The sequence below is a fragment of the Lepidothrix coronata genome, unplaced genomic scaffold (assembly GCF_001604755.1).
Source record: "Lepidothrix coronata isolate B3197 unplaced genomic scaffold, Lepidothrix_coronata-1.0 Scaffold38, whole genome shotgun sequence".
NCBI lineage: Eukaryota > Metazoa > Chordata > Aves > Passeriformes > Pipridae > Lepidothrix > Lepidothrix coronata.
The window spans coordinates 1801098-1812146 of record NW_016690218.1 but is presented as its reverse complement, the minus strand read 5'-3'; the positions used below and the strand labels follow the sequence as shown (position 1 = coordinate 1812146).

General features: G+C 40.1%; 1 protein-coding gene across 2 annotated transcripts in view; it reads right to left on the bottom strand.

Annotated features, from left to right (window-relative positions):
• Positions 1-1758: 1758 nt before the first annotated feature.
• The window catches only part of PARP1 (poly(ADP-ribose) polymerase 1), a 34219-nt gene continuing 24928 nt past the window's right edge, over positions 1759-11049 (bottom strand). For both annotated transcript variants that reach the window (XM_017812910.1, XM_017812911.1), the window contains exons 15-23: positions 9139-9222; positions 8203-8325; positions 7604-7732; positions 6774-6872; positions 6079-6231; positions 5664-5791; positions 5221-5282; positions 4018-4132; positions 1759-2606 (exon numbers count right to left, since the gene is read on the bottom strand). In XM_017812910.1, coding sequence (XP_017668399.1) covers positions 2525-2606; positions 4018-4132; positions 5221-5282; positions 5664-5791; positions 6079-6231; positions 6774-6872; positions 7604-7732; positions 8203-8325; positions 9139-9222 — 975 coding nt within the window. In that variant the 3' untranslated portion in view covers positions 1759-2524. The remainder of the gene's footprint in view (positions 2607-4017; positions 4133-5220; positions 5283-5663; positions 5792-6078; positions 6232-6773; positions 6873-7603; positions 7733-8202; positions 8326-9138; positions 9223-11049) is intronic.

The following is an 11049-nucleotide window of genomic DNA, read 5'->3' as shown; positions in this document are numbered from 1 at the left end:
CAAAATTATTTGTTTGGGTTTTTTTCCCCCCACTTCTCTCTAATTAGAAACCAAAGGGGGGTGAGGGCAGAATGTCATTGTTTTACAGTTAAAATACTAGGTTGGGTGACTTAAGCTCTTTTTTTTGACTCAGCCACTTCTTTCCTGCATGAGCTCAGGCAAGTCACAAAGAATTTACACTGACTGCCAATCAGTAAGCCTAGGTTGGCTTCCTTCAATTAACTGCATTCATATAAACTGCATGGACTATCTAAATGTTTGTGAGCCACTGTACAACAGATCCTCCAGCCATGCTGAATAATGATAAAAAGGTTAAATATTTATAGATTGCTGCTTTTGGTAGTTTAATATTTAGATCAGAAGCCATTCCTTAACATGCCTTCCCTGAAAAAAGAAGAGGATGTCATGGGACCTCATGTCTTGACAACTCCTTCCTTTCAAGTGCTTTTGACAGAAATGGGACTACCTATTCATCCAGCTCCACTCAGTGCATGTACTCCAAAAGCAACGCCTTCAGTGGTTGTCATTATGCTGCTCTTCTCAGCCTGGCCCTGGGGACAGGCTCCCTATATGCTGGTTCCAGCAGCACCAGTGCCTTTCAGGAGAGCAGATCCTACTCTGTGGTTGGACAAACTGGCAGGAGAAGCAGTGCCTGAATTCACATTAGATTTCACTGCAGGACAGCCACACCAGGGCTCTCCTACATACCCCAAAGGGCACCTGCTGCCTCTTCAGAAAGTCCTGTCCCTCTGTATCTTCCCCTGCCATATCTGCGAGGTTAGAGGCAGCTTGGGATGTACTTGCTTGTGCTGCATAACTGAGCACTACATACACAGTGTAAAGCACTCCTCATGATGCTTGGGTTGGATCAAAAGGCAACTTTGAGCCACCTCCAGTACAGGTAACAGAGGGAGCAACAAAAGCAGCTATCTTTAACTCCTGGTCCCAAACTGAACTGCAAGCTGGTTTTTTTTTGGGGGGGAGGGGGAATAATTATCTACCTCACAACTAAACTCAACCAGTTCTCATGTTCTCCTTCAGAGACTGACAAAATCATACTTTAAGTGCCTGGCCAGAAGTTTTTTTTTTTGGAAGCAAACCAATGATTAGCCACTGGTTAAGCTACTTCAGAGCCAGAAGACATGGGCCACTCTCTTCACTTCCTCTCAAAATCCATTAGCAGCAACCTCAATCAATTCTTTTCTATCGAGCTATCCTCAAGCCATAAGACTTACCCAGTCCTTCCACATTTTCTTCTTTCTCTGGCAGCACCTTTGTTTTCTATCTATCACTCCTCATCCTCCTCTCCTTCAGGGGGTCCTGGAAATATCTGTGCCATCAGCAACCACTTTGGATTTGAACTCCTTCTGCAAAAGGCACTGGGACCTGACAATATTTTAGGAAATAGATCTGCTGTTTCCACGCAGGTTCCTAAAGACTGAAGCCACAACCATCAGAATGAGTTTGAAGTGTCCCCTTCTTAGGAATTAGCCAACTCTCCCCTCAGGGAAATCAGTAATTTTTGAAGAGAAAGATCTGATGTTGCTCTATAGTTAAATGCTCCCATATTGCTCAATGACTTACTGAAAGTGAGAAGTAAAAAAACGTTAAACACAGAAATTATCAGTTTATATTGCTGTTTCAAGACTACCCACAGCGTAGCAACAGACCTCACTCCAGGTCTCGATGAATGAAGCTGGAGCCCAAACTAGACTTACAGCTTTGTTAGGACGTCTACAACAACCAACTTACATCATGTTAAAGGTAGGTATTTAAAGGAGGTTTATTGGGGCTAATACTAAATTCAAACAGCCACAAGCTCATTTTCCATGTTTACCACACCAACTGTTGACAGATGAAGTCTCAGCAGAAAGTTCAAATTTTCATTTCACCATGACTTCCTGAAATGTGACTACAGATTTCAATATTTGGCATTTGATCTTTGAGAGAGATATCACTTTTAGGAACATTCTACGAAATACATTTAAATCATGACTCAAAACCAAAACAATTTGGAAGTTTTGAAACGTAAAGCTGTTAGTATGAAATTAGCTTTTATTTTTTTTTTTTACCTCAAAATAAATGCACATTTATCGTTTATTCAAATGAAAACTGAAAAAGTGTATCTTAAACAAGGGGGAACCCTAACAGAGCAAATATCATAAACACCATCAAATGCCTTCTCCTGCCGTTGCCCAGCTCTGTTTGGCTAAAAACATCAGCTTAATTTATTTTTCTTTTTTCTTTCTCAGTATGATCAATTAAAAGAAACACTTGAAAGCACCGAAATTAGAAGTGGTATAGAACAAAACCAGATACTCTGTTCCCATCAGAATTCACGTCCATGTATTGCCACACTTTTATATAAAACTTTCACCTAAGTGTTGTACTAAATGGGATTTAGTAACCTCTTCTGCAGTTTAGCTCTTGATATCTTGGTAAGAGAAGTCAATGCATAAGCATGTCAGAAGTCAACGCTATAGTGTAACTACAGTATAACTCTAACAGGGCTTCTAAATACTGTTCACCAGAGTGATGTCTTATAGTTGAATTTCAGTTTCAGCAGGTACTTCAGATTTACCTGAGCAACATCATACACAATATATCTGGGAAGAGTGTTAAGGAATAATTACAGTAATTGATATTAATAACACAGAAAAAAATCAAAACACAGTCGAACTTCACCTTTCAATTTACGTTACTACACAGATGCCTGTGTGATTAACCAGCTCTAACAGCTCAAATCACAACATTTTAAATCTGACTACTCTTTTAATCTGAAGTGTTTTACACTATAGTTATAAACAAGCAATTAACAGTCGCAAGGAGAACTGACGATGGTGCAGCAGAATCCTGAGTGACAGGCAGGTGAATCCACTTAGACATGGGGCTGTAGTTCTTGCAGATTATTTTTTGTCAGACAGTAACACACATCTCTCTCGCTATCTAAACAGCAGAGTGACGTAGCCTCGATGAGATCTTCAGTTACAGACCCGGCATTTACAATTATAATTGCAGCTCTGTTGCTATTTTCCAGCACCAAGTCATTAATGCCCTCTTAATTTCCCACTAAAAACCCCAAACTGGAATCACAGAGAAGAGCTCTACAATTGTTGGCAGTGCTTGCCCATTCTTATTTTTTCACAGAAAGTCTCAGCTCACCTATTTTTTTCTCAGAGCTTTAGGCCTCAAACTTACCTCTGATCCCAAAGTGTAAAACAAAATGAATGCACATTATTTTACCTCAATTAGCAAATATTAATTGTATTATAGTTTATTGTCTGACCAAGATAGATACTATATTTAAGAAAACTCAAGATAAAAACAGTATTGCCCTGAGTTGTGTTGCCAAGACTGCTTGTCAGAGGAAAACAGCTCACCAAGAGAGGAGACAGTTTCTACAAACCCTGAGGTTGCATTAATGGTTTTCCTGCTTCACTGGCAGTGAAGAGATTGACTCAGGACCTCAGACACCACTTATACATATTCTTATTACCTCTTGTGAACGTTAAGCACACATTTGGAATGAATACCCACTCAAAACCTGCAAAGGGTCTGTGGAACACATGCGATGTGATGACAAACTCCCTAAAGCACAGAGCTGGCTCCCCCTACCCTCCTGGCCATGCTGGCCAGCCACAGCACCATGAGGAAGAAACCAGACTGGATCGATGTGAAACCAAAGGCTGCATTCCCTTCTCCTTGTCCTGGCACATCTCTGGGCAAGACGCTACTTGGCAGCGTTGCCTGGCCACTCCAACGCCTTCAGGTATTGAGTCCTGTTGGAGCAACAGCTATTGCTACATGTACAGTTTTCTATTTTTACAGAATGACAAGTCAAATGCAAGAACCGTAAAATCACTCCCCTTGCAGAAGGGATTGTCTGCAAATGCTCTCCAAAGCAAATGTGAAAGAAAGCAAACACAGTGCCAAAACTCCTGGCCTGCCTCAGCAAGGTCCTGCTAAACTCAGCAACACTCAGACACTGTGTGCAGCCAACATAACAGCAAAGGATACTCATTATACAGGAGACATGTATCATTAATTCCCGTTGAGATCCCATTCCCTAGGGGAACCTCTACACCACCAAGGGTGGTAGTGGCTGTGGGATCAGGTGCAGTTTTGCCCAAGCCTAGAAAGGGAAAAAAACATCAGTTACAAATCTAGAAGGCAAATACAGACTTTGCACATAAAATGACTTAGCCAGCCAAATACTACTTCATATGTACTTTCAAATCAAGTGTAGAAGTACCTTAAAAAGAACACAAGGAATACAGTCTGTTCATTCAATTTAGCATCACCATACTTATGGCAGTTGTGCTCTGCTACATTAGAAGTGACAATTTTAGACTTTTGACTTAATTGTCTAATCTGTATGATCAAAGCTAAAACAAAGATTTATAGCTCTCATATCCCAGCTCCATTAATGAAAACATGCACATTGCAGCGTTTTTAGACAAGTATAACAAACCAATTCTTATTCTCTTTAAACTTTTCAATACAAATCTGATTTGACATCATAATAACGTGTGTAGCATGTATTGAAAAAGATGCTAAATCACATTTTATTCTATTTTAGGCAACTGATGTTTTAAGCCTCTCAAAATGAATAGTTTAAGAAAAGCCACTCATTACTGAATGTTACTGTTCTTCAGTCTCCCATCTCGGTACAGAAGGCAGTCATGATTACCATTTCTTTCCCTTGAATTAAAGAGCTAAGTCTTTTCTCTCATCTTCTTTTTCAGTGCAATATACTTTTTGCAGATAGAAGTGTAATGAGAACAGCTGTTCCATCTGAACTTTTATTCTTAGCTTTTCCCTTCTCTCCAAGCTTCTAAGGCATTTTGAAAGCTAAACAATTATTCTTGTGATCTATCAAACCTTGCATCTTTCTTCTAAAATACAAAGTATTGTTACAATGAAAGCGAGTAAGAAGTTTGAGAATGCACCCTATATTTTTTTCCTGGGTAATATCAAATAAAAGTTTCCTCCTAAACTTCAGGCACCTTCAATCTTAACACTCCAAGTGCACTAGCTTCCATCTTGAAACAACACATACATATATACTGATGCAACTATAGGGGAACATTATGCAACTTCTTAAAGAAGTCCAGCTCTGAAATGACTACAGTGCCCTTCACTAAGCAGAGCGCCACAACCCAAGTTTGCCACCAATTACACATTGCCAATGACAACTGCTAATGCTCTGCTAATGCTTACCTTTCACACTGTGTTTTCCCTTGGGCAATTTTGTGATGTGAGAAGCGTTCTTTAGCTCATACCTGGACAGCACAAAGAACACACGATAGCATTTTACATTCATCTTAAACTATACTGGTGAAAAAAAAATCATAAATTTTTCAGGCTTCAGTTTATGGTGAGTTAATATAAAGTTAATCTAGTCTTCTGGAACTCAACAGCCTTCCTTGTCTCAGTTACTAATTTGGATGATGTTGGCATTTTGTACAAGATTCTAGCTAAAACAGCAACAATGATTCCCCCCCTCATCAAACAGCTCTCATTTTAAGAAAAAACAAGTCTTGTTCCTAAAGAAATACCATGTACTCTATCCTCACACTGAAGAGAAGGCTTGCAATTTTAGCATCACCTTCTACAAGGATATATTAAGCACATTTGGCAAATACTCTTCATAAGTTACTTACATATTCCCAAGGGCAACTTCTCCCAGTAGTACTAAACCTATGGGATCAGCTTGAGATGTGTGACAGTAGTTGGCACTCTTGGATACCATGTCTGCAAAATAGATGCCCTTCCCAAACATGTAGCCAGTCTGCAAGCAGAAAATAAATAAATAAATAAATAAATAAATAAATAAAACTGGGACAATAACACAAAGGCAGCATTGAATCCACCTGGCTGGGCTCCCAGGAGAGCAAAGCTGCAACTCCAGCTCTTGTGGACACCAGTCAGCAACTCACTTGGGACACACATTGGTGTGTGAATGTTGACAGATAACACAAGGCCCTCCCCACACAGAAATTCTCTGATTTAGGTTGTCTGACTGTGGTCATCCCTGGGCGCAGGGACGTAGGCAGCCAAAGAAGCTGTTTCACATACCACAGGAGCTTCAGGCGGAGCTATCCGGAGACCCTGCGAGAGGATCCCGGCGAAGTTGGTGGTGCGGGAGCCGTGCCACAGCAGCTGGCGATTGTGAAGCTGCTTAAATGGCTTGTAACGCTGACTCTCCCCTTCACGCTCAATCCTGAAGATCTTCCGTTCACAAAGGGATAGGAGAAAAAGAACAACAAAGCAAGCCAATCGTTACCTTCGTGCAACTAATCGGGGGGGGTGGATCATCCCATCTGAAATACACATTAATCTGCTATGAAAATTGATCTGGATGGTTTTCAGTATTTGTAATTTGCTGTGTCATGCTAGCAAAAAAGAGGTAGCGTCAATCACATGGTTCTTATTGATTACTTCTCCACCTTTTCTTCTGCATTTTCATGAGGCCCTATTTTCCTGAAAAATCATTCAGTGAACTACGGCTCAATTTCAGATGATTGCTCCTCCACCTCCCCTTTGAGTCCAATTAAATTAAAATAAAAACACAAACACAAAGACACCTCTTTAAGCTTAGATTCATCTCTGCCTACACTTCTGCTGTTCTATTAAATAGGAACTTTTCTACCAAACCATCCCTTCAACAAAAGAAACTGGGCAAGCTACTCAAAAGTAAAAGGAAACTGCGAACAAGTCAACTAAGAAGAGTCCATCTTCACAAAGTTAAACCCCAGTATAGCCCCGCTTACATCCACGACTTTGAGGTCATATGCATTGTGCGTAGCAGCATGAGTATTCTTCACATATTGTTTAATAATCTTGGCTTCTTCTGAGTCTTTGTCAACAACCTGCAGAGAGGCAAACGAGAAGTTTCTTTAGCATCCAAACTAAAAGGCTTCTTATAACACAACAACACCCGCCCTATGCTTGCAGCCGCTCAGTTTAAGCCTCCTTTACCACTTAGGTGGAAATATATTCCCAGCTAGAGAAATGTCCATATACAGATATATAGATAGCACTCAGTCACAGAATGTCTGAGACAGGAAGGCACTGCTCGAAATTGAGATGATTTTTAACTCCACTACTCAGAGCAGGGTAAGCTGGAGGAGGTAGCCAAGGGCTGAGTCCAGTCAAGCTTTGAACACCTCCAAGAATGGAGCCTCCACAGCCTCTCTGGGCAACTTTTTCCAGCGTTTGACCACTGTCAGAGCAAACAAAGAAAAAACCCAAAACCTAACACCATCAACAACAAAATCTTTTTCTTTTGTTTACATATGAATTACGAATTGTATTTCAATTTGTGCCCATTGCCTCTTGTCACTGGGAGCCACTGAGAAAAGTCTGACTCTGCCTTCTTTCCTCCCTTCCCCCATCAGGTATTCATAAGCATTGATAAAATATCCCTTGAGCCTTCTTTCTTCCATGTCAAAAAGGCCCAGCTCTCTCAGCATGTCCTAACACAACCCATGGCCCAGTCCCCTAACCATCTCAGTAGCAATACATCTGTCCAGTTACAGTTTAGTTGATCTGTTGTACTCCAAAATATTCACAGTCACTCGTTTCCTTTTATTTCCTTTACCTTAATATCAGTTCGAAGTTTTTCATAGTTGATGTCAATTGGGTCTTTATCTCCATCTTCATTTCCACCTCTGAGAAGGCTGTAAGCAACCTCAATGTCAAGCAAGTTGTCCAACATCTGCACTTTAGCCTGAAGAATTCAAATACGTTTTGTTATGTTAGTTGGGCCTTTGACATGTTCAGAATAAATCTGGAACACCCCAAATTATAGAAGTATATGACAGTCACTGGCCACATGGTGACATCTAACAACACTGTCTTTTAAATACATATACTTAAATATATTAAAATATACCCAAACCTGTATACATAACATCTCTATCTTCTAATATATCATACATACTATTTACACAGACACATGCACATAAACAAAATTGTATTCTTAAAAAAAACAAATTTAACCTCATGCTTTCATGAGGTTAAAGTAAGTTAAACTTGTTCTTCTTCAGAATATCTTTCTGTTTGTGAGGTTTGAACATTTACTTTAACCTCGTGCTTTTATGAGGTTACAGTAAGTGTTACAACCTCACATATTCTCTGTGTAATATGTCTGATATCAGACCTACTGCCTGCAAAAAACATACTGTTTCCAGTCAATACCTGAATGTATTCCAAGTTATTTAGGAGAGGTGGTTTCTTCATCCCGAAGTCATGAGGAATCAGAGTATAGAAGCGGTTGGAGAGGTCCAAGATCTGAGATTCTGAACCACTGTCAGAAACTGCCTAGACAAGACAACAAGCACCAAAAAAAATTACTGAGTAAGACTAAGTCTCCACAGCAATAAACACACAAAAGGTACTATAGGACTAACACAGAAGCAGCAATACAAATAGTGCTTATGCTGAAACTCTCACAGGACTAAAAAGTGCAATTCTACTTAATTGTCTTGCATGTAGTAAGTCACAGTGTTTGCACAGAGATACACAGAATTTCTCATGTGAGAAAAATCTAATAGGGATTATGGTTCTGGAGGGCAAAATAAAGTCTTCTGGATATGGAAAGGGTGCATAGCCTTGTCAAGGCTCTGGTCTGTTCTCGCAACTGAAGTTCCATTCCTGTACCTATGCTTTGCCAGGGAGCCTACGACAAAAAAATGGGTTATATGCTGGTACACTTTTGCAAGTTGTTCAGGCAATACTATGTAGTGACTCTGGAATGGTTCAGATCACGATGTGTAAATACAATAACGTTATCAAATCAGACCCTTTCCTGTGTCAACTTAACCTTTATGCTCATCCTCTAATAGAATTCTCTGGGGTAGGAACACCAGCTCACTATTAGAACAAGACACTGGCTTCATTTGCTCAACTGCCATTCATGTCTGGCTCAGCCTAAAGTTTGTGCTACCAAAGGGTGAAAGACAGAAGTACTGCCCAAACTGGTACAAGAGTGAAGAGACTACCCATGGAAGCCACATCCTCTTCTCCAGAGAGAGTGAAAGAAAGCACAGATTTTTATATGCACAAGTCAACATCCACTCCAAGCCCAGAACAAATTCTGAATTCCCCTTTTTTTCTAACATCTTCCATGCTCACCTGCTGAACCTCATTCAGGATGGAGTACGCACTCTGGATCTGTCGTTTGCTCAGTTTTCCCAATGGCATCTTCTGCAGGTCAATCTGATGAAAATATAAGTGATTAAAACCAAACCTCACTACATTTAAACCACTGCAGCATTCCCTCTCTGGTTTCTAGGGAAACTAATCCCTCCATGTGAGTAGGACTGACCCCTTAAGAATGGAGACATTGGACTGAGTACTCTGTGGACTGAGGAATTATGTCAGAAGGACACACCACTGGGAAGACATCCTACAACCAAAGGAATACTTAGCAATAGGAAGCTAAGCACACGTGCTAGGCCAATGCCAAATTAGGGTACTAAGTGTCTGGCATGAAGTTTAATATTAACCTGGTGTCAGATGCATTCCTCAATCACTTCAGTAACCACACACTTCAGCCTGGCAAAGAAGCAAACTGAATGAAGGAATTCTTGTTCATAAGAAATCTGTGACTCTAGGTACAACCCAGACAACCTCTTCCAACTTTACAATTATCAAGGGTCAAATGCAAAGAGGTTATAAGGTGCTTCCTATTAATTCATGAAAAATGAACCAAAAAACTCCAACAAAGTTAAAAATGATGTCTTGGTTGCCTGCATTTATCCACTGATTCAACTCAGATGTTGGTTTTCTTTGTGTATTTATGGATTTTGGGAGAGTTTTGGAAATCCTTCATTGTTAAGAACCATCTGAATGCAAAAACATTCAACAAAAATCAAGCCCAATGGAGTCTTTTAGAAAGATCATACATACACCTTCTGGACTCTTCACAATACTCAAGATACACTCTGCAGGTCAAACTAGCTTTTACTTAACTCAATGGGTTTAAGATTTAGTTCATGGACAGAAGATACTATGAAATCATGACTATCACGTACCATCTGGCTAAATTCCACATTATTTATTCCCCATGGAGCTAGGATATCCAGTTTTATGCACATCTTCTCTGCAAGCTCAACTTGGAAGGCTCTTCCAAGAGATTGGTGTGAAAGAAGTGATTTTGCATGGAGATTCCCAGCCTATACTGGGTTTAGGAGAACTTTACTTTTAGTGACAGCTAAGCATACATGAAGCCAGATACCAAGAAAAGCCAAGATGGGCTGCAGGAGGGAAGACAGGCTTCAAAACCAATCATGTCTTGGGAATGTGAGAGGCACAAAGCCAAGATTAATAATCTAACAAAAAACAATCTGCAATAGATTTTTAGCTCCCAAACTCTTGGGGCCAATACTCTCTTGTTGAGTACCATCTGTACCAACTTGTATTATCTAATTATCAGTTGAAAAATCATGCAGAACATGTAAAAGTAAAATGGGCTATTTAACTGGGATGTGCAGAATAGCTGCAGAAACCTATACCAACCATAAGTTAAATAAATGCATAAAATAACATATATAAGCACTAAAACACTAACACCTATAAAACATCCCCCAATCATGTGATTTAGGAGTAAAACTCTGACAGAGACCACAAACTGCCAAAGGGCTGGAGTTTGTGCCTCCTGCAACTCATGGGAAGTAGTCAGAGCCTGCAGAGCTAAGGTCTGATATAAAGCTCAACTGCATCCAAAGCTTCATTGTTCGATGTGTCAAAAGAATACAGCAGCCAAGGCAAGGGGCTTGGTCTAAAACAACAGCAGCACTGCAATTACCACCAGAAGTACTGAGGTTAACAAGAAGAATTAGCTCCACATCACAGATGTGTGCACCAAGACTGCCATGAGAGGCAAGGAAGATGTTTTGCCTTCCACTCAGGCAAAGGAAGACACAGCATTAGAGTAGACTCAGTCCTCTAACAAGCCCTTTCATGTAAGGCAATGACACAGATAATTGTAATAAACTCCTGTATGCTTGGTCAGGTAAAATTCTTGAAGGCTAAATTAGAAGC